General features: G+C 34.2%; 2 protein-coding genes across 2 annotated transcripts; one reads left to right on the top strand and one right to left on the bottom strand.

Moving 5' to 3' along the window:
• The first annotated feature begins 14,437 nt into the window (after positions 1–14,437).
• Positions 14,438–18,079, top strand: LOC133291105 (glycine-rich RNA-binding protein RZ1B). The gene is made up of 9 exons (XM_061489296.1): positions 14,438–14,733; positions 14,923–15,021; positions 15,167–15,642; positions 15,759–15,825; positions 15,972–16,025; positions 16,291–16,359; positions 16,482–16,547; positions 16,663–16,731; positions 17,638–18,079. The coding sequence occupies exons 1-9, from the start codon at positions 14,623–14,625 to the stop codon at positions 17,728–17,730; spliced, it is 1,104 nt and encodes a 367-aa protein (XP_061345280.1). The 5' UTR covers positions 14,438–14,622; the 3' UTR covers positions 17,731–18,079.
• Positions 18,080–20,607: 2,528 nt separating this feature from the next.
• LOC133291098 (myb family transcription factor EFM) lies at positions 20,608–23,545 on the bottom strand. The gene is made up of 4 exons (XM_061489285.1): positions 23,172–23,545; positions 22,110–22,715; positions 21,741–21,817; positions 20,608–21,519 (listed from the first exon to the last, which is right to left on the bottom strand). Exons 1-4 carry the CDS (start codon positions 23,359–23,361, stop codon positions 21,040–21,042), a joined length of 1,353 nt encoding a protein of 450 aa, XP_061345269.1. The 5' UTR covers positions 23,362–23,545; the 3' UTR covers positions 20,608–21,039.
• Between the last annotated feature and the right edge of the window lie 388 nt (positions 23,546–23,933).

Raw genomic sequence — 23,933 nt, 5'->3', positions numbered from 1 at the left:
CTAATATTAAGAGTGTATATATATATATATATATATATATATATATATATATATATATATATATATACTTTGCAATATTATTACTAATCACAAGACAGCATTGGATCACACTCATTCCCCGCTGTGGCGGTGGAATAAGTATTCAGTACATTAGATGTACCTAATTAAATATATTTTTTTTTTTAAAAAAAAAAACTTTTTTAATGTGATAAAAAAAATTCAGAATTGATGAATTTTTATTCAAATATAAAAAAAGAATACCATGTTAAGTATATCTAATGCACCAAATATTTGTCCGTGGCGGTGTGCTGGTGGGGTAACATGGAACGTCCAAGTACCTTTGTTACCCTCTGCCAAAGGAAACGACGGATTTTTTTTTTAAGAATATTGATATTTGTACATTACTTTTTTAATTATTATATTACTTTGAAAAAAAAAATTAAGTTACACTTTTTTTAAGGATTTTAAAGTAACACATTATTAGTACAGTTTGTTAATTTTCATTTATTTTTTAAAAATTATACATTTTTTAGAATTGAATGTGTTATATTTTAATCTATTTGATGTAAACAAACATCGCAACTGTGCTGAGTAATAAATATTTTGTCATAAACAATTTTTTTCTGTTTTAACTTTTACTATTATTAACTGCAAATTTTGAACACTTTATTATTAATTTTAGGACCTAAGATTTAAGAATATGAAATGAAATTCTTTACAATTTTATTTTTGGCTTTGAAATTTTATCCAAAAACTTCATTCCGTTTTTTATAGTTTCAAAATATTTAGTAGACGTTCAAAATTAATGCTAGGAGTTCTAGAGACTCGTTCACGTTAAATGAATTAAAATATAAAGTAACATAATTTTTTTTAAAAAGAAGAAGAGGACAGTGTAATTTAAGTATCTTTTAATTCCCTTTTTTTATCTACTAAAAAAAAGTGTAATTTATCTGAATTAAGAATATTAAGTTTAACATTTTATGTGTTTTAAAAAAAAATAAAGCCACCAGAATTAGTCTAGTGATGAAGGGTTTGGATAGTTTGTATTAGATTATGTTTGTTTTTTTTTTATAAATAGGTTATGTATTTAATTCTCACCATTGTATCTAAAAAATTATTGTAATAATAGGATGTTTAAGCAATATAACATAATTTTTAAAGATGTGTTTAGTTTATGAAAAACAAAGAAAAAAAAACATAATTCTCATTACATTGCATAGTCTCACACATTTTCATATTATAAAATTATAATAAAAAGTACAATAAAATTGGGTGAGAGTATTATTATCGAAAGCGTTTGATAAATGCCTTACGTTGTTAATATACAAAGGGTTTAGTTTCTCAAATTGTTCTAAGGAGATAAAAATATAAAAATGGATGAGATTTTTTTTTTTTCACATGACTCCGATGGACCTTATATATTTTTATATATTTATACGAGATAATTTTATTTTTTATAACATAACCAACATAAAAATTATATATGAATTCTATATTATATTTAATATATTAAAAAAATTTAAAATATAATTAATATATTTTAATTAAGATGAAACCGAAGTAGAAGAAACAAAAACAGATTCCGTTCTGTTCGCGCTAACTACTAGGCAATCTTGACAGATAGCCTCACACATTATACACAAGGAGGGAAAAAAGAAAAAAAAAACATTCACGAGAGTCGTATATAGAACCAGAAGCGTGTTACTAATTATTGGGTTGTGGACTTAAAGGAGAAAAATGGAATAGAGAATGAGGCAGCTGGTAGAAGGCCAAACATGATAAAAGAAATAGCTTAACGTAAAAAGATATATAATAAGACTAGTCTGAATCTGAAACAACAGCGAGAGCAGTTAGTAGAAAAGCAAACCTTGTGCTTTACGCCATGTATGCTGGTCGTTGTAACTTCTAGCTTAGCTTTTAATGCCTCCTACTATGCGGAGTTTGATGTATATATGAATTATGAACTATGAACTGAGTCTCCCCTTTTAACACCAACTAGCTAGGCTCCCTGTGTGCAACATTCATATATCATCATACTGTAAATGCAGTATATACTGTGACAAATAGGTTTTCAATTAAGGATTGAAAGACATGAGCCTGTAACTAATATGCCTAGCCCACCAAAATGTTTAATTCTAGAGTCTATGTATTAGCCACATGCACAAGCAATGGTTTAATTATTTTTTGCTACCAAAGACTAGCTAGTGGATGGTATTAACTATTATATTTAAAGTAAGCTAAAAATAGTTTTATCATGTTAAAGTTACCAATACAATTACTAAAAACAAAAAAAGTTACCAATACAAGTTTCTTTTAAAGACGCAGACTATGGTATGGAATGGTGAAGCAATGAAGCTATGCTCTATAGCTCTCTAGTCTGAATCAAAGCTGAAAAGAGAGCAGAAAACTTCATTCATTATTCATACAAAGCCTTTTGCTGCCAATTATAAATCTACACAAGTTCTTTTGTAACAGAACAGAACAAAACCTCAAATTGAAAAAAAAAAATTAGTTAAATAATTAGTTGGTAAAGCAGAAGAGTTTAAACACAGACTTGAAGTGGATAAAAGGAGAAGGAAAGCGTGTTGTTTGATTGTTAAAAGGGATAACAAACAAACAAACACTCAGACACTACACAATGAAACCTTTTTAATTTTATCTGTTGGGAACAATAAAAGAAACTTGACAAGATTAGAAAAGAATAATTGCATAGATGAGGATTTATTTATTTTTTTTCAGTAATTTGAGGGTGTCCTCCGGCCGTAACCAAGACTAATCTCCAATCGAGCACTATCGGATCCTTTTGGAGGCGGCTCTCCCAAATTTTTTTTTTTTTTTCATTTCGAGAGCTCGAACTCGATACCTCTGGTTAAGAGACTCAGGCTCCTTACCTCCTGTGCCAAAATAGTTTGCTATAAACCGAGAATTTTTATAGACAGAGAGTGAGTACAAATAAATAGTATCCATATAATAATGCTAAGGTGTGAGATTCAATAAATACACAGAGAAGAAAAAGAAAAGCAGCTGGCAGTGCTAAGTGGTCTCTGCTGCGCTGCAAAGCTTAATTTCAGTGCACTTCCCCAACAGGTTTTTATGCTTTTATCGGCTTCGGAAAGATGTGGCTTTGCTATAAAGAATAGATTTTAACTAACAATTAGAGAAGGGAAAGAAAGATTGTGTCAGCTTCTTTGACGGAGATATGACCGGTCGGAATTTGAGATTCCGAGGAGTATGTGTCAGTACGTGGAGAGAAAAGTGAAGGAAAGATGAAGCACATGTGTGCAGCTGTAAGTCGAACTTTTTAGAGTAAACACTTTTTTGATCTATCTACGAAATTCATTTTACTGCAATAGAAAAGGATTAAATTGATCCTTAAAATTATGAAAAAAGAGCCACTTTAGTCCTTATGTCAACTCTTCCGTCACCGTCAATAACGTGACCCTTTTTACATACTGTTATAAACCAATTTGGTTCTTTTTTATTACCAGGGACTAAAAAAAATTTTGTAAATATTGACAGAAACCAAAAAAGACGTTTACTCAACTTTTTTATAAAGGAAATAACGAAAGCAGAGGGCAGGGCTTATGAGGCGCACCGGCGAAACTGCGTTGTAGTCTCAATAGATTAAGTTTATGGGAAATATAAGAATCATGTTGCAGGAATGGCACTGTTCATTCCTGCAACAAGGATACGACGTCGTATTCTGATTTTGGTTTGACTTTTTTTTTTAAGCGTGGGACCCACACTTGATTTGTGTGTGTAGGAAAGTGCTCTTGTCATGTCAAATGACAAAAAGGGAACCCTAAGTTTATATAAATTATGTGATACAAATTAAATTATAACTTAGGTCTGATCTGTTTTTAAATTAAAAAATACAAGGTTTGACTTGATTTACTAAGCCTTCAAAAAATGGCATTGCGTACTACCAATTTTGAAAATATCCACCAATGAACTTATTTGATAATTTTCCAACAAAAAATAATTAAAGAAATAAAGAGAACAAATAAAAAAATAAATCACACACATAAACATATGCCTAACAAACAAAAACAAGATATGTAGATATATACAACACCAATAAGTCAAATAATATGTTATTTTTTTAATGAAAATTTTGGAAAGAGACCATTTTATCAATACGACAATAAAAGAACAAAGAGTACAAAGAATGAGAACTTATTATCAGCTGCAAAAGTCTTGAGAGTCGATTGTGAGGAATGGCTGGTTTAAAAGATATGAAAAATTGAGAAGGAAGGGTAAGAGTAGCGAAATTTGGCGAGAAGATAAGAGTAGTGACGACGAAGGAATTTAGAGTTAAGAAAAGATATGTTTGCCAAATGAGAAGAGAGAAGATTACGAAAAATTAACAAATCATAAGATTTTATTTTATTAACAAATAACAAGATAAATAATGAAATATTATTTTATTAAAAAATAATAAGATATGACTTTATTGAAAAATAACAATATATTATTGTCGGGTCGTGCATGGGGAGCTCATGGGGGAAAGAGATCGTCAATCATGGGTCAAGTGAGCAGCAACATTAAGTGGGCTCGGAACACCATAATCAACTCAAAACCTTAAGGCATTAGTGCATGTGTCCTTCCACTTATATGATGTTCACTTATTTCATTCTTAACCAATATGGGACTTCACCCACTCACACTTGGAATCCTCAACATCTACCCCTCAAGTGTGAGTCGTAGGCCCACATTCTTTCCCTCTCAAGCAGAAGCTGCTTCTTCGAGTATTCACGGGGTTCATCAATCATCAAGGCTTGGCAACAGTACTCATCAAGACCTTGGTCTCCCATATCCTCAAATACTCGGATCACCACATGTCAATCCACCATTGGCACTGATACCACTTGTTGGACCGTGCACGGGAAGCTTATGGCGAGGGAAAATTGTCAATCATGGGTCAAGTGAGCAACAACATTATGTGGGCTTGGAACACCACAATCAAATCCAAAATCTTAAGGCATTAAGTGCATGAGTCCTTACACTTATATGATACTCACTTAGTCCATTATTAACCAATGTATGACTCTATCCACTCACACTTGGATTCCTCAACAATTATTTTATTAAAAACAATAAGATATTATGTTATTACAAATAAAATAAAATATTATTTATTAAAAAGTACAAGCCAGACATGGAGGCTTAAAGTTCAAGCATGATAAAATAGGCTCGTGGCTTGATTTTTAAAGAGATCTTTTAATAAGTTTAAGTCTGTACTATTTTCAAAACGGGTTAAGTCAGGTCAAAAGGCAAGTCAAGTTATACACCTCTGAGAAGCCGTCTCATCCATTTACACTCCTAACCTCACCCCCACCCTTATGGCCTCATTCATATATGTGAATACTTAGGTATGCATAATTGTGTGTTAATTATGTCAGATTATGAATGTGAGAGTTGATTAAAAGATATATATATATATATATATACTATGAAACACCGACACTTCAAAAACATCGACGTATCGTGTCCGATATAATATCCCTAACCTAATTAAATAGTAAATTACATGTAATTAATTAAATTATCATGTATTAATGAGTTGAAATAAGTAAAAAGGACCTAATTAAATTAATTATGATCACTTTTGAGATAAAAAGTGCAGTCAGTGAAAATTAAGGGATAAAAATGGGTGTAGGAAAAAGTACCCAAAATATAAAAGTAAAAGTGAAAATATTCCTAGAAAAATAATACAGACCTTTAGGAAAAGTTTGGAAGTGAATGGAGTTAATTAAATAGATGAGTTCATACCCGGTTAAGATAACTTAACTAAGTTAAGTGAAGAAACTAAAGAACCATCCTCCATTTTCTTCTTCCTCCTTCGTCGACCAAAACAGAGAGAAAAGAGAGGGAGAGACCATTTCCAAGCTTTAAACCCTAGCTCCCTCATCTCTCAACAAAATTCATTCGTTCCAAAGCAAAAAACGTAGAGAATCTTCTCCTCATTCCAAATCCTAGCTTGGTTTTGAGTGGGAAGCATTGTGGAGTGAGATATCTCCCTCGAAAGATTTCGAACTTTGTGAAAATTTGAGGAGTTTGATGGCATTTTCTTCCATGGGAGCTTAGGATAACTCCATTCCTTGGTTGTGTAATGCTTTGTGGTAAGTTTTCACATCTCAAACCTTGTTTCCATGGAGGTTGCATGAGGTTGAAGATGATGAATAGTGATTTCGTGAGTTTGATAAGTTTGAGTTATATTGAAGCTAAGTTCCTTTACAAATGTTGTTAGGAATGATGAATAAACGGTGGAAATGAACTTAGATAGTCGTTTGGTTATTGTTTCATATCTTGGAAAAATTCATGCTTGAAATGTGGAGTTTCTTGCATTGTTGAGTCATGGCTTAGATTGGTTGTGTTAATGGTGTCCATTGTCTTGATAGGATTGAAGCAAGTGGACCCACATTGAGTGACTAACCATTGGTGGAAGCCATGGAGCTTTAGTAGCTCATTTGGATTGGTAAGTTCATGCCTTAATTGTGGTGTGAATTTGATTGTATGAATTTTGAATATGTTGTATGTATGTTAAATTGATGGGTTTCACACTCTTGAATAGGGTGTATTGGTGATTGGAAGGAATTGCCAAGTTGACATACCAAGAAAGGTTGGTGTGGATAAGTGAGCTAGAAAAAAGCTTGCGAAGGAGAGGAAACATCAAGAGGTAAACCTTTGGATCTTAGAGGTTAATCCTTTTGTTGTTCCACCATTGCTTTTACGGAAGTAATGGTTATTGAATGAATGATTGAGTGGTAATGTTAGTATTATGGTATGGTTGCATTCATATGGTATTGTTGTTTCATTGGAGAAAGGGCCAATGGACAAGCACTAGGGGCTAGGTTGTATGCTTAGTGGAAAGGACTAAGATGCAACTGAAGCGTGTGTGATGATTTGATTGTTTAATTCTTTGACCATTTGAATGCACGAGTATGTTGTGATTAAATCATTACTGTTATTGCCTCTTGATATATGATGTGGTTCATGTCATGTGTATACTAACCTTTCATGCAAGAAATGAACTCTGGGATTGGAGCAATTCTCCAAGAACCCTAGGTTTATTGAGTTTTATCTCACCCCGTTTGGGGACTGCTATTTCAGGTGTAAGCAGAGATGATATTGGGCGAGACAAAGGGCACAAGTAGCTTGCATATGATAGATGATATTTGAGATATTTTGATGCATTAGTGATAGATGAGAGCAAATAGGACTTAGAAGTTGATCATTAATCTTGTATTGCCCTGGTGGAACTTTGATCACTTGTTATTTCTACGTCTTTGGTAAGTAATCATTTTGAAGTACATTGATGTAATTGAGCTCTTTGGATATCATATGAGCCTTGACATGGCAAGAATCATGTATTGAAATGGGTGTACAATAACTATTAGGTACAAGAAAACCTTTGAGGTTGAGAATTAATATAAATATAAGGATATTATGGCTTGTTATCCATTTGTAATATCCTATATGATAGATTTGGACCATTGTGTCTTAATGGAAGTTTTAGATATTTTTCTTAGTTTTCCAATGAGACTAAGATTGCATCAATCAGATAAGTAAAACTTTTGTTAGGGGTAAAATACTAAGACTAGGTGTAATCTCCAGAACTTTAGCGCTATTAGCGTCGTGGTGGCGCTAATCGCGCCACGATACTGTGGGAAAACGCATTCCCGGCGCCATTCGCTCCATGATTGGCGCCGTTCGCACCAAATGTCTGGAAAGCTTTTGTTTCGTGGCGCTAATCGCGCCGGGCCTAGTGGGTTCAGCACTCATTTCGTAGAAAATTCATAACTTGGGCTACGGTGCTCCGATTTGAGCGCGGTTTGAACCTACACGTAGATAACGAAGAGATATATAACATATTGGAAGATGAGGACCATATAATTAGTATAAAATTTATTAGGTAACTAAAAAGTGGAGGTGTCTAGTGTTGAATAACAATAAAAATGAGTTTGTAAGCCTTGTTAGTCTAAGGGGACTACTTGGCACACTATGGTAGCAAAATATGATCTAAATAAAACTTGTAATAGGTGTTCCACATATAGTTTAAGTTATGATCACATTTATGGGAATTATTTTAATTACGGAATTGGTTTTAAACAATAACATTTTTCAATAAAAAGGAAAACGTTTATCCGTATTTTAATTCAATTGTTGTGATTGTAACTGCGATTAATGTCGTACGTAATGTTAACAAACCGGTTCTAGAACGGGGTGTTACATCCGACACTTTTCGACAATCTCCGACTCTGACACTCCCCGACACTTTAACGCGCGTTATAGACACTCAAAAAAGGTTGAAAGGTTGCGTTGCGTTTTTAGTTCTAACTATTAGATTCGTTGGATTACTATTACCATTTTATTGAATTTAATATAAATTTTTGTGATATCTTATGTTTCTTTGCAAAATTAATAGATATTATAAGTTTTGCTTTATTTTTTTGTTAAATTATTAAATATTAAATATAATATATGCAACATAAATTAAAAATATTATTCAATATCAAAACATGTCCTAATATGTCAAAATCTAACATTTTTTAGAATTAATATGTCGGAGTGTCGTGTCGTATCGTCTCCCGTGTCGATATTGGTACTACATAATATAATATATATATATATATATATATATATATATATATATATATATATATAGACACACACATGACACACCCACTAAGACTTGCACAAATTATATGAAATATTCGGGATACTTTGTACGAGTATTATTATTTAAAATTAAATAATATTGCTCCTCTTAGCTTTAGTTGAACAGTACATATATTAGTATATTACTTGTGACTTCATCTAAATCTGTACCATACAAATTAAAGTATCACGGTAGTTGTGGATAAGATTTCTTTCACATATCTTATATATTACGTGACTTGGAAATTAATTTTCGTAGGTAATTGAGTTGTTCATGATTAGTTGGAATTATCAATAAAATTAAGTTACCCTTACATAAAATATGTAAGAAAAAAACATATTTGCAACTATCATTATTTATACGAGAATTCATGTGTGAATGTGTGATAGATTTATTTCAGAGTAAATATCTTTTTCGGTTCTCAGCAAATTTTACGGTGCCCGCTTTACTCCCTAGCAAATAAAAAGGCTATTCGTGGTCCCTAAGAAATTCAAAGTGGTCCCATTTCAGTCCTTTTGACTACTAATGTGGGGTTTTTTTTGAATTTGTGAGGGATCACAATTTCAACTAAATGGGTCCATTTTGAATTTCTTAGGTATCTCGAATAGCCTTTTTATTTGCTACGGACTAAAGCGGGTATAGTAAGATTTACTGAGAATCAAAAATGGTATTTACTCTTTATTTTAATTATTCACTTACTAAACATTAAAAAAAGTAACATTGTTACTCGCTACTAGTTTTTGAAAGTTTACGCCCATCATTGAGGGGGTGTTTGGTTGAGGAGAAATTTTTTGAATACTAAGGAAATATAATTGATAGGGAAATGGTTGGAAAGTGAATTTGATAGGAAAATGTAAAAAATGTTGTTTGGTTGCAAAAAAATTTACCGGGCAAATTAGGTAAGATTTATAAAGTCTATGTTTGGTTTGAAGTAAAATATAGATGAAAAAATAAGTGACAATTACGAAAATATCCTTATTTTAAAACCACATCAATCGCCGTCGAATTTCTTATTCAGGTATGCGACCCTGTAAACTAACAAACAACCCAATTTTGATCACAAAACAAGTCCTCTTTTTTCCATGTTCTTATGTTGGAATCTAACTTCAATCTAATCTTCAGAAAAAGAAATTGGCAAAAGAAGAAGAAGAAGAAGTACACATACAGACAAGGGAGCAAGACGATGGGGGCATTTATCATCGAAAGCAACCCATTGGGATTTGGAGTTATCATACCAGAGCACGATTTCACGACCCAGAAGCTGAAACGGTGTGGAATAGCGAGGGTTCAGATCTTCAATTAACGAAACTGGGTACCAATGATCCCTCCAAGAGAACTTCGAGGACGAGCTCTTATCGCCAAACTCGTCTTCAATTTCGCTCCTTTCCGTTTCGGGGAATGGTTTATCCGATTCAATTGTTGTGGGTGGCGCAGCAACACGTGGAGGTGTTAGGGAAATGTTTCTTCTGCTTCTGGGTCTTGTTTGTTTCGGGAAAAATGGTGCCTTTTGAAGGAGAAAACAACGACGGGTTTCAGTTTCAGAGGTTTGCTTCTCGGCGATGAAAGAGTAACTACGGTTGCTAAGGCAAAGGTAGAGTTTGATCTCAGACTTTGCTCTTCACAGGGGTATTTTGGTCTGGGTCATGATTCCCCTTTCTCATTTACTTCGCTAACTAACAAAAAACCATGTTGAAGATGTCTTTCTTAACAGGGAAAAATGATGGATTTCTACGACCAAACATGCTTTGCTATGCAAGTGGAATAGGTAGGTAAATTTTAAGAATCAGCTTACCAAACAAGGCTTTTGACGATACCCACAACCATTTGCATGGACAACTTTTCAGAAGCCCCAACCAAACAGCACCTGAAAGAAAAATCCTTCGTCGTCATTTCTTTTTATGCCAAAGGTAGCTAAGAAAATTTTATTTTCTGATATCAGCGGACAATTGAGTATATGCAAGATCAGGAGGGAGAGACCTCAACTATGTACCTAATAAGGAGAGAGGAGGAGAGAAAGTGTGAACAGATTAAATACCCAGAGGGTTTCACAACATGCTAAAGCCCAATTCTGACTAAGTTTAATCAACCATAACACTAACTTCTTCCACCATTCTAGCAATCACTAAAGCGGATAGTAAAGGGAAAAAGAAACCAAACCCCTCTTATACCAAACCAATTCTCAACTCTTCATATACCGTCTATGACTATCGGTATCTGCTGCTTACCTTAAAAAGATGTTACGTAAGATATGCATGAAGATGAAGTAATGAGCAGGATTTATATTTTCTTGGTCAGACATGCGGGAGGATTAGACGAGACAATTGAATGTCAATAGCTAGAGAATTTCCCAATAAAATATAATAATATATCATTGCAATCTTTGCACTTGAAAGCAAACATTTATAGGGAAAATGATTTGTCATGTTACATGACAACAAACCAATTTTTTTATATACACAATTTAAGCTGAGTCTCACTTTTGATTTTTTTTTTTACTCCACTATTTAATAAACCCCACATATATCATGAATGTAAGAAAATGATTTGTTGTCATGTAACATGATAAAAAAAACCCTTATTTATATAGCTAGTAACTAGTACGAGAGCGCTATTACTTGGGTTTGATTTGACCCGTTGGTCCATTGCGTGCAATGGGAGTTTTATAGGCTGAAATTTTGGAAATTTTGATCTTGTACTGCAGTTTAATTGGTTAAATATTGAAGTTTTATGTTTATAATGTAACATAACACAATTTCACTTTTTTACACACACATTAAAAATGTGAGATCCACATGTTTTTTTTTTCTTTCATCATTCCATTTTCTCTCTCCCTTTTATTGTGTGTATTGGAAACAAAACTTAAGTTATGTAACATAACATTAATAAAACCTTAAATATTGTACTTAAATAATAACGTAAGAGTAGCGTAAAAGTTATAATTTCATTGAAATAAGATGATTAATAATATAATAGTTTTCGATCCTAGGTGGATCGGGGATGTCCAACGAGAGATTGATTACTCAATATAGGATCAATGTGTTCTCTAATATTTATGAGAAAGATACCTTAAAGACAATAAAGAAAATTGTAGATCATGCACTATAAGAAGCAGCATAGCCAGAGCGTGAAATGTGTTCACAGTAATAACTAAGACAAAGAACGTAGAGTGTGAAATTCTGGATTTCTTTAAAATATTGGAGTCCAATGTCTAATATGCTAAAAATATGGAAATATCGATATTTTAGTATGCAAATTCTTTCCTTAGTCCTCTCAATCAATTGCCCTCTGTGAACCGACCCATCATTTGATTCCATAACAAATAGGAGAAGTATTTCTATGATCCAGCCCATAGAATTTGTAGGTGCTCCATCTCATATGTATGGGGTAAAAAGGGAAAATCAAAGAAAAAAACAGGGATAAGATGGTCAAATTTTTTTGAATTCCTCTCTTAGATTGATATTTGAATAGTAAAATCAAATTCTTTTTCTCTATTTTGTTCTTTCTTGTAGAGCTGTGCTCTAACAGTTTCAAAATTTTAAGTTGGAGATAATAAATTAGATTTTGAGAAAAAGAAAAGAAGAAGAAAAACCTGTGTGAACACAGGACACATTCACAAGTCACAAATAGCAAGTTTTATTTTGGGGGCCAAAAGTCACAACAAAGCAACTGTAGGAGGTTCTTCAGCAATTGACTAGTTGGGTCATAAATTTCTATCGTCTATTATTGGACCATGCTACTGGGCTGGAAGGTGTTGCCCGAAGGAGGGTGTAGCTCGCCTTTTCTTCGAGACGAGGGATAGATATTCCCATAAAAAACTAAAACTAAAACAAAAAATTCATTAAAATATATAAATCAATTGACCTTTTTAATAATAACTGATACAATAATAATATTTGTTAAATATTTTTTTTTCAATATGTTACTTCTGTCTATGCTTAGGTATATAATAATTTTTTAATTACAGTGTTTGAATTATTATTATTTTAAAGAAGTACATTTTTAATTTTTTTTGCATGCTTTTTAAAAAATATCATTTTTTTTATTATCAACCAGATACCAAATACTCAGTAGTTATAATATTTCTTTTGAACCAGCTAGGATATATATATATATATATATATATATATATGTATATCTATATATATAGAAAAAATTATTATTATTATTACGTGAGCAGGTTACTAGTAGAGAAAGACATTAACAGTATCTCAACTTAAGGTCAATATCACATTTTTTTTAAAGGTGGAGAAAAGTAAATTTATTGCATAATTATTATTTTTCATTTCTCACTAATTTTAATTTCTCAAAACATCTTCAATCAAGTAAGTTAGTATTTTAGTCAAAAATTAATTAATTAGATTATTATTGGTAAAGTTATGTTTAACTAATGATAATTTCTAAAGTAAGAATTGAAATTAATTAATATATTTACCAAAAAATAATAATAATATAAATGTGTTTATAAAGTGTCAACATATCTATAACATTTGACCGACGTATATATTTTTTATTTTTTTTGGAGTTACCCAACCCTAATTATCTTTTTGAGACGAGTTGGCTTCCTCTGGTATCCCCACGAGCTTCGACTCTTTGAGCCAGCTATGGGACTAATCCGGAGTGCGGGGGAACAGTGATGGCTAAAGGTTCAGCCCCCTCCCGAAGAATGTATTCAGCGGGAATCGAACACATATCCAACCCCACTAACTCAGCGCCAAGTTACCAACTGAGCTGCACCCACTGGGTATTGATGTAATATTAATCAAACGATCATCCATTAAATTCAATATATATATATATATATGCAACATTAATTACAAATATAAAGTATGGTTTCTTATGAAATTTGAAGCCGTTAATTAATAAAAGGGATTATATTCTCATAAGGGATTATATTCTCATAATTTTATGTGGATCTCATTATATAGGAAAAGAGAAACAAAATTGAAGTGGGATCCATATTTTTTTTGAAATGATTGGAAAGATAGATAAAGTGAGATAGGTAGAGAAATGTAAAAAAAGGTTATTTGGTGGGGAAAAATTTTACTGGAAAAATTAGGTAACTTTACGAAATCAACAGTGCATTAAAAGTCAGATAACCGGTTTTCCGAAAAATTCCACCTTCAAATTGGGTTTCTAAACAGTGCGGATATCTATGTTTCTCATAAATTCAGACAAATTGGATAGATGGATTTTTGGTGAAAAACGTTAAAACAAACATGGTGTTTCTAAAAGCCATACTTGAGAAACATAGATATCCGTTGAAAAGCTCAAAAGCAAACACCACCTTAGGAGGCGTTTGGTTCCCCATCCATCTTGAATTGGCATTCCATGATTGCTTTGTTTGATAGAAAGATTAAAAAAATTAGTCATGCTTCTGTTTTTTCCATAAATCACGGTAAAACTTTACCATTTTGAACGTGGTATATTTAGAAAACTAGCTAAATTGCAAAAAGGTAAATGAATAGTGTTACCATATTACCCTCTTCTAAGTACACATGTTTACATCTCTGAAATATAGACTAAGGGTTATTTTTGGTATTTCAACACATTTATATATCATTATTTTACCTTCAACCAAATAAAGACTCACAAAAATTAACCCCATTTTTGTGATAAAATTTTCACTAACCAAACAATTTTTTTTTTTAACTTTACTACCGTATTATGATAATTGTATTTACGTGATAAAAAATAATATCTCCTCCTCTACAAAACGTTCCTTGATTAAAAAAGTTAGAAATAAGAGAGCCCCAGTGATTTGGAAAAAGAGAATTTTAGTGAATTAGATAGTTGCAGTAGGCAAAGTAAGGGACGGAAGACTGAGAAGCGCGTTTCAAGTTTGAATCAAAGAATAGAAATGATAGAAGGAGGTGAAAGAGAAAATGTGAGTTTTCAGTAAAGAATTGAAGCAAAGAATTGAAGTGTTAAGATCGATAGCAGAAAAGAGGGAGAGAAAAAAAATGACGATGGACGACGATAGCTCCATATATGTTGGGGGTCTCCCCTACGACGCCACCGAAGATACCATTCGCACTGTCTTCAATTTGTATGGCGCCATCCTTGACGTCAAGGTCTCTCTCTCTCTCTCTCTCACACACACACACACACACACACACACACTTTTTTTTAATTCTATCTATTTTAGGGTTTTAACCATGTCAGGGTTTCAGCTTCTTGTTTATTTAATTCCCGTCACAAATAATCGATTCCAAGAATTGGGATTCCATTTTTATCGCCAAGTTTTTTTTTTGTTACTTCAGATTATTAATGACCAACGCACTAGGGGAAAGTGCTATTGTTTTGTTACTTTCACAAATCCTAGGTCAGCAATGGATGCCATCCACGACATGAATGGCAGAGTATGTAATATTTCTTCAATGCACCTTGTACATGTTTGTTGTCCTCTTTTTTATAATGTTTTTGAAAAAGGGAGGGAGTAATATTTGGTTATGATTGTTGTGGTTAAGGGTTTAAGGCCTTTGACACTCTGTTACTCTGAATCAGACCGTGGACGGGCGAGTGGTTAAAGTTAATGGGGTGAGAACTCGTGCAGGGAGATCAAATTTTGGCAGAGAACGTTATTATTATCATAATGACGAGAGGAATGGAGACTGGGATCGTGGTAGAGATCGAGACCGAGACCGATATTATGATCATGATAATGACAAGGATGAATACAGGAATCGGGATGGTGATTGGTCTCAAGAGCGTGATAGGTCTCGAGACCGCGACCGCGACAGGGATAGAAAATTTGATCAAATGCATGATTATGATCAAGGAAGAGAACCTATGTTGGATAATGATTGGAGTCGAGGGGATGATCGGGCAGAAAATCAACAAGAAAACAGCAGGGCACATGGTGGAGATGTGGATAGAGACCACAACTTAGATTTGGATACAGATAGGAAGATGGATAGGACCAGTGATCCTGATAGAAGTTTTGATGAGGATAGAAAAGAGCATTCAAGGAGAAACATTGAGTAAGTTCTCCTCCATCATTTTTCCTTGACATCAGTTAATTTCCAACTATTCCTTTTTGTTCACTTATGTTGCATAAACCTTCCTTTCGCCAAACTTATTACTGTTTTCCCTGCAGTTTGAATGTTGCAAATCAACACAGCATGGATCCTTCATCGGAATCAGATGGTGATCACAATGATCAGGTGATGTGATAATTTCTCATTTGTGTGAATTTCTGTAATGTTAGCGTTTGCAAATTTCTTGTTCAGATAGCATGATGGCATAAAATAAACTGAAGCTGATTGTGGCGCATTTTTATTTTATTTTTACTTATTTGTGTGGACTTCAGGTAGACGATCAACTAGAGAGGTCAACCCAACAGCTTGATTTACTAAAAAAGGAGGTTTGTTATCTCTTTAGAACTAAATGAATGATTAATGGAAATTTGTTAAATGATCAAGTCTACACTATTAGGCTGCTTCATGATAGTGTGACATATGTTTTATTCTGAACATTTGCATTTTCTGGAGGTATATTGATATGATGAGTTAGGATATCACATACTTTGAAATTCTTCCAATTCATCAAGTCGTCTAGTCTTTTATATGTTATTCTTACCTCTTCTGTGTGCTTATGGTGATGGAAAGTACAATTCCTTGGCATGTCAGGTTTCTCAGATAGAAGAGAGATTGGAAGAGAAAAGACTTCTTGTTATGGAGTTACAAAAGCAGTCTAGGGTACCTTCTCTCTTAGTTCCAAGCATCAAAATTTGAGCTTGTTTATTATACTTTTAATTGCTTGTCCCTACTCTGAACACAAAATCTGTTTTATATTCTGACCTAGAATATATATACTGCAGAAACTGGAGGATTCACTGATCAATGTGAAGAAACACACTTCAAATCGTCAGATGCAGTTGACCAAGGTAATAACTAGTTGTCATAGACTCATAGTCCTACATTAGAGACTTGGAGTATCTATTCTAACGTCAAATTCATGAATACTATTGCTGACATTGGGTTTGGGCAAATGATCTTCAGCTGCATAAATGTTTTGCGCAAGTGAAAGATTGCATGGAAAGTCTTAAAACCAGTGAAAGAGAACTTCAGGTTTGTGTCTAGTGTCTTAATGTCATATAATTCTGATTTATATATGAAACTGCAAATTATGTGTGTTTTGTTGAGTGTTTACATTTTACAATGTGATCTTGGATACTATTTTTACAATTTCATATGATTTTATGCATGCTGTTAGATGAAATTTATGCAGTCTTATGTGACAAATGCTCCATTTATTGTTCAAGTTGTTGTGCTTCCTTTAATTCTGTCTGTCAACATAGAATCATTATATGGCAGTTGTATGCAAGACATGTCTTCTTAAGATTCTTTTTCTGTAGCTTCACAATGTTTTTGCCCCCTTTGTTTCTATTTTTTATCTTTTCCATGGTATTTCTCTTTTGCGTGTTATTCTTTTCAAATTGTTAAGAAATTTTTATAGAAGAAGCTAATGACATGCAATTTATTTTTATAGAAGAAATTTTATTATAGAAAGTTAGAGAAATATGATAAGATATCCAACGAAAGGCTTGGAAAAACAAGAAAAACATCAACTAAAGCAATTGCCACCATTAATTAAGCTTCATAAAGCGACCCAAAAGAAAACCATTTTATACCATAAATTGCTGTGACAAAAAAAAATGGAGCAATTAAAATACATGTGATGTAAAGTCGTAAAGAAAATGCAACAGCAGCTATTAGAAGGTCAATTCCTCGTTATCAAGGAAGTGGCTGAAATAGGAAACTGTTGAGATTTGAAAGATCTCTGATGTTCGCTCATCATTATTGATTTGAAGTTGTGAATACGGTCTTGTTTGGTGCTGTCTTCTAAATATAGTGAATTCAGTTGCTTCTAAAATCCCAGTTGCTATCTTCCCTCTTCTCCATTTCCAGTTGTCCCAAATGGATTTGATGAACTTGGGCTAGTGGATATGCTAATTAAATTTTTTGGGCTTGCAGGCTCTAGTTGATACAGCAATGTTAGATAGTGATGGTGATGGTGTTGGCTTAAAGGATGGACAACTCACAAATGGAAGTCTTGATGGTAGATAGAAATCTTTCTTTTGAGGTTTTCAGATTGTGTCAATGATGCTCAAGGTGGGTTTAGCACATAATTTTTGCTGGGAAATTTGGTTAGTGTAACTTTTGCTGTTTAAATTTTCACTGGATTATACACGCTGTGGATGGTACTACTAAAATTCCACTCGACTGATAGGTTGGTAAGCGCACTTGCTACTAGCTAGATGTTTCTTGTCATCTGTGCTTGACTGGTTGGTCAGAGCAGATTTGGGGGCTCTATTTTTTACTCTTGTTGCATGGCACGGATTATAGAGTATAGAGTGCCATGTATTTTCGTGGTACAATGGCGATAATAAAATTGAACATGCAAATTATCCGAGTTCCTCCAGTTGTTAAGTGCAATTAAATATGGATTGTCTTTTTAAGAAGTAAATCAGAATTCTGAATCGTGAGAATGGAAAATTTGCTTGACCATGGCTTGGTAGATGGGGCCTGTCTAGTTTGGTCGATTTAATGGGACAAATATATTTTATAACGTGTTGCATAAAAATTTAAAACTTATTATATTTCGCTGCACGAAATAGATTCTGTGGGTATAACATAGGCTTAGCAAACAAAGTGAAGTTTACCTAATCCAAACAAATTTTATCTTGGTTATTTCAGAAATAAAGAGAGTATTTAGCTGCAAGGTACAGTAGCTCCCCAACATAGACGGGTAACCCCTGATATACATTCAAGACTCTGGATAATTGAGTGCGAATGCTATCGTATGCTACGTCAAAACTGAAATACTAATTTGATTTTCAAAAGGCGAATGAAGCAATAGTGTGGCTAACGTGTTTGAGAGAAGACCCGTGGTGTGGTTAACTTTGAAAGATAATACTTCTCCATTTTCGGTGCCCTTAGACCGGTTAAAGCGTCACTTTAACACATCCATTTGAGCAGCTCTGCCTCCTAGAGAAAGCATGTCAGAGATCTCATCGACAAAGCAGCATGAGACAACGCATTCCACTGAGTGTTGTCATGAGCACCACTTTTTTTTTTTTTTTTAATAATTCACTATATAAAGCTGCCAGTTTGTTAGGATACCATATAGAGCTTTATACTAGATGGGTAAAAAAATTTCAATCCACACTTATCCCAATTTTTTTTGGAATTTATACTTCGACCGAAAATAACCCGTAGAATTAAGAAAGGAAAAAAATATAATTAACTAGCTTTTTAGTTCCATAAAGAATTCAACGTGTGTCTATATATGTCTATATATATATATATATATATATATATATATGAGGCAGGATCCTTTGACACCGGTGTCAAAGAAAAAGTTTGACACCTCATCTGAGAACCGTTAGATTAAAAAAAATCAACGATTTTGATTTGTAAACATGTGACACCATTGATTTTTTTTAATCTAATGGTCCTCAGATGAGGTGTCAAACTTTTTCTTTGACACCGGTGTCAAAGGATCCTGCCTATATATATATATATATATATATATATATATATATATATATATATTGTTGAAATATTCAAGTGTGTCAAGTCTCACATTGGTTGGTAATTGGTCCATCCACATATATCCATTTCACTTAGTCCATTATTAACTAGCGTGAGACTTGAATATCCCAACAATCTCCAACTCAAGTGTGAAACTCAATATTGGTATGCTCCCCCTCAACTTAGTATACAGATCCAAAGTACTCAACTTGTCTCCTATCCAAACTCTCAAGTTCAACCCGGCTCTGATACCACTGTCAGGAGGGTCCAAGGGGAGCTCATAACGAGGGTCCACCACCAATGGGCTAAACTACACCAACCGTAGCAAATGAGTCCGACACCACATCTCAACCCAAAAACTTAAGGCATTAGGTTCATGGATTCATCCACATATATCCATTTCACTTAGCCCATTACCAACCAATGTGATAATTACACTTGAATATCCCAACAATCTCCCTGTCAAGTGTGAAACCCAATATTGGTATGCTCCTTTTCAACTGAGTACCTAGGCCCAAAGTACTCAACTCGCCTCCTAGTCAAACATTGACTATCCCAAGCCCAACCCGACTCTGATACCACTGTCAGGTGAGTCCAAAGGAAGCTCATGGCAGGAGACCACCACCAACGGGTTAAGCTATACCAACCGTAGCAAATGAATCTGATACCACATCTCAACCCAAAACCTTAAGACATTAGGTTGATAGGTCCTCCCACTTATATCCACTTCATTTAGTTCATTACCAATCAATACGAGACTACTCGCACTTGAATAACCTAACATATATATCGGATTGGATCGATTGGTCTGATTCAATCATTAGATATGCCACGCTAGCAAACTGGTCAGTGTTGGTAAATCAATCCTTAATCATGGTACTCAACCAATACCGATATTTTTGTTGAACCAGTTTCTCCAATAACAATGAGGGACTTAAACCTAGCACATGATGAAGGTTATGAGTGACCGTTACCACTAAGCCATTGTATTATATTAGTAATATAGTCATGATTATTATATATTATTTTATATTTTAATTCAACTAATCTAATCGATGATTCATTAATTGAACCAATTATCCATTAATTCTATACATTAAACCGAATTAATGATCGATGCGAGTTTAGTAGTACTATATCAGTTGGTTAACTTTGAGGATTCATGTGCAAGTAAAGGAGTTTACCCATCTAATCATACGGAAAGGATTATGTACATTAGAATTGTTTTTACATAAAACTTTCAATGAGTCGTCATATCAAATGGAATAGGAAACCCCCCAGGCAAAAGGTTTCTCTTATATAAATATTAAGGGATTTGATTTATCATTTAATATGACACAATAAATTTTTTTACACACACAACATCTTGTGGGGCTCACACTTTTTGAAAAAAAAAAATTACGGCACGCAAAACGAATCTCTATAACATTAAACAGTCACTTTTTCTACAACATAACTCTTATAAAACCTAAATATTAATCACTAATTAACAAACTCGGACTTCAAAAATATTTGGGGTTGGGAAAATACTTCCATAGACTCTGTTGTGAATATTATTATCATTTAAAAAAATTAAGGGCAATTTCGTAACCCAGAAAATGACAAGAGTCAAAATCCAATTCTTCCTTGCATAGCAAAACAAAACAAATGCTCACTTTAATGGCCTTTGTACCAACTTCACTCAATCTTTACTACAGAAATATATGTAACAAGAACACCTAATATATTTTGTTCTATTTAATTAGTTTATTTATTTTTCCCCCATTCTTGTTGAATGATGAATATATCAAGGTGCATGGGAGGAGCATGCAAGGAAAACCCTAATTCTAAAATCATAAAACCCTAGAATTTGAGAGTGATCTCACTCCCATTGCTCTCCTCAGCCAACCCTTTTCTCTCCCCTTCGTTCTCACCACTCTCTCCCTTCCAGCTGCTACTCTCCGACTTCCCATCCTCAATACTCTCCGACGGATCCCCACCTCCGGGAAAGTCGGATTCCGGCGAGCCCTGGCCGTGTGGCGTAGTCTTGTACATGTTCAGGTGGTGGCGATGCTGACGGAAGGCGTTGTGGTGCGGCAGAGGCGGCGGAAGCAGCTGCTGCTGCGGCGCGGTGGTGTAGAACTCTTGGGGCACTGGGGTTGCAGCACAGTAATGCGGTGGTGGCGCGTGGGAGGAAGGGTGCGCGCCATAGAGGGCAGTGGTGGCTGTATGGGCGGCGGCATATTCCGGTGGGACCCAGATTCCTCCTAGAACCACAAGCTGTGGTGGTTGTGCACCTGTTTGTGGACTTGGACTGGGTCTTCTTGTGTGAAGCCTATATTTCTGTTAACAAAAATAGGAAATCGAATCGAATGAGAAATTTTTGGGAAACACGAGAAAAAGAAAAAAAAAAAAAAAGTTTGTTTGGAAAATGCAGAATGGTACGTTGTCAGGTTTGCAAAGAATAACAGTACAACAACGGCAGCAACAAAAAGTGGTCTTTCAAGACTGGCCTTATGTACATACATGCAGACACACACAATGGGAGAGAGAGAGAGAAATACCTGAAGATGGCTTTTAACTTCATCATTTGTCAAACCGTCCACCTTCATCAACTCCCTAATCTGTTTTGGGGTTGCCACTGTACTAAATCATTAGTGAATCAGTAATATGATTATGATGTTTTAGATTTTTTATTACCATAATGAATAATTATACTGGCAGTGACAAACAATCATTGGTTAAAGAGATAAGGAAATTGTTTCCTTTATTTAGAAGTCTGATGATGAGTACAGTACTCAAATCAAACTAGTTGAATTTTGGATTAACTGGTTGGAGAAAAAAAAAAAATTTGTACTGGCTATAGTTTTGTTTTCATTTAAAAGGATTTTTTTTTTTTATGTATTTTAGCTAACCTTAAAATTGTTATATACCTTGAGATCCACCGAGCATTTGAAGAGCATTAAGAAATCGACGGTGCAAATCTGGGGACCAGCACCTTCTTGCTTTCCTATGAGTTTGGTTAGTAGTGTTTGTTTGTGCATGAGATGGAACTGGACTCCCTTTTCCTTGATCAACTACCGCTACATCATTTCCTGAATTCTCCCTCTTCTGACATGAAACTCCCTTTTCTGGCTCTGCACGTTTCTTCTCCTCCATTTCTTGCTCAGCAGAGGCAAGGGCTAGCTCAGGGAGAGCCCGAAATGCAGAGTCTTGGCATGTGTTTCGTTGTTCTTTTGAGAATGGGAGAAAGGCTCCCCCATTCCTCTGTTTGTGCTCTAGAATATTTAGCTTAGGGCTGATGCTGAAGCCAATATCAGCTTCTTTAGGTGATGTAACTGTGGATTGTTGTTTGGTTCCTTCGCTTGCTTGGCTCCATAGTTGAGCAGATGTCATCCAATTTGCCTTATCAGATATATTTGTTGTCTTCTCTGAGCTTTCTGAGGTTAATTGCTTCATGGGTATGAACTCTTCAAGAACAGGCCTTGTGTTTTGATTTACTCTGAAGGCCTGAAGTTGCTGCCTTGAAGCCTCCATGGCTGTTCCAACCAAAAGGAATTATGAGGGTAGCTAAATTGTTAGGTATACAAAAAAGAAGATTGAAAGAAATTATGATTGCATGCTATTTCTACCCAGAAGGATTCATGGCTTATCAATGCTTAGCATCCAGATAAATAAAAGTGGACAGATATATATACATATATGATTGTGTAGACAGGAAAAAGCTATTTCTCATTTCTATTTGAGGGTAGTAAAGAAGAAGAAGATGATGATGATGATAAAGGTTAATTTTAAATATTAGACTTTAATAGGAAAATCAGAAAAAATAAATAAATATACAGATTGAGTTTGATAGTATATAGTATATATAAATTTTCAGCATGGCTAGCTTGAATCTTTAAGGTTTCGGATTCTGTATGTTTGATTAATTTATTGGGGGATTTTGAATTAGCTTTGGCTATGCATGTTTGTAAAAGGATGATTTGAAGGTGTACCGTTGGTAAGAAGTTGCATGCAGAGAGGAAGCTCACGCTTGAAAGCATCAATCTTGAGACGTTCTTCCTCAAGGCGAGAAAGGAACTCTTCAAGCTTGTATGTCTGATCAGTTTGATCTCCAAATGATTTCAGTAACATGGAATAGCTATGGGGCTTGCAATCAAGGGTTAGTTCGGATGGTGAAGCCATTTTTCTAACGTATAACTATAACAACTAACAAGCACTGTTTAAGATATGCCAAAATATGAACAGGGTGGTATGTAGGAACAAACAAGAGCAAAAGAGGGTGTTTGGCTTCTTCCTTAGTTTCTAGTTCTGGTGGGGGCGAGAGAAAGAGAGAGACAGAGAGAGAGACAGAGACAAGAGAAAGGGAGGCGATGTTGTTTGTAAACACAAGGAGGATCGAGGGAGGATCGTCTTCTTTTTAGGGGTGGTGAGTTCAAAGGGAATAAAGCAGGTTTAAGAGAGAGAAAGAGAGAGACAAAAGAAAAAGCATGGGATAAAGCAGAGGGAAGTAACTTCCTACAAAGAATCAATGCAAAAAAATTAAAGTAAAAAAATGAAAGAGGTGCTGTGAGAGAAGGAATCAGAGAGTCTGACATTAGAGGGTCATGTGCTTAGAGCCTGGTTTTAGAACCTCTGAGTGTTCTTTGTACGAATTCAAAAACCACTAATACAAAAGATGATTCTTCTTACTATTACCCCCCCTTTTTTCCTTTACTCCTTTCTCTCTTTTTATCCCACCTGTACTCTTTTTATTT

Source organism: Gastrolobium bilobum, unplaced genomic scaffold, assembly GCF_033153095.1.
Source record: "Gastrolobium bilobum isolate Gb01-03AN ecotype WA unplaced genomic scaffold, APGP_CSIRO_Gbil_v1 utg829, whole genome shotgun sequence".
Classification (NCBI taxonomy): domain Eukaryota; kingdom Viridiplantae; phylum Streptophyta; class Magnoliopsida; order Fabales; family Fabaceae; genus Gastrolobium; species Gastrolobium bilobum.
This window is presented reverse-complemented; position numbering and strand designations above follow the sequence as displayed.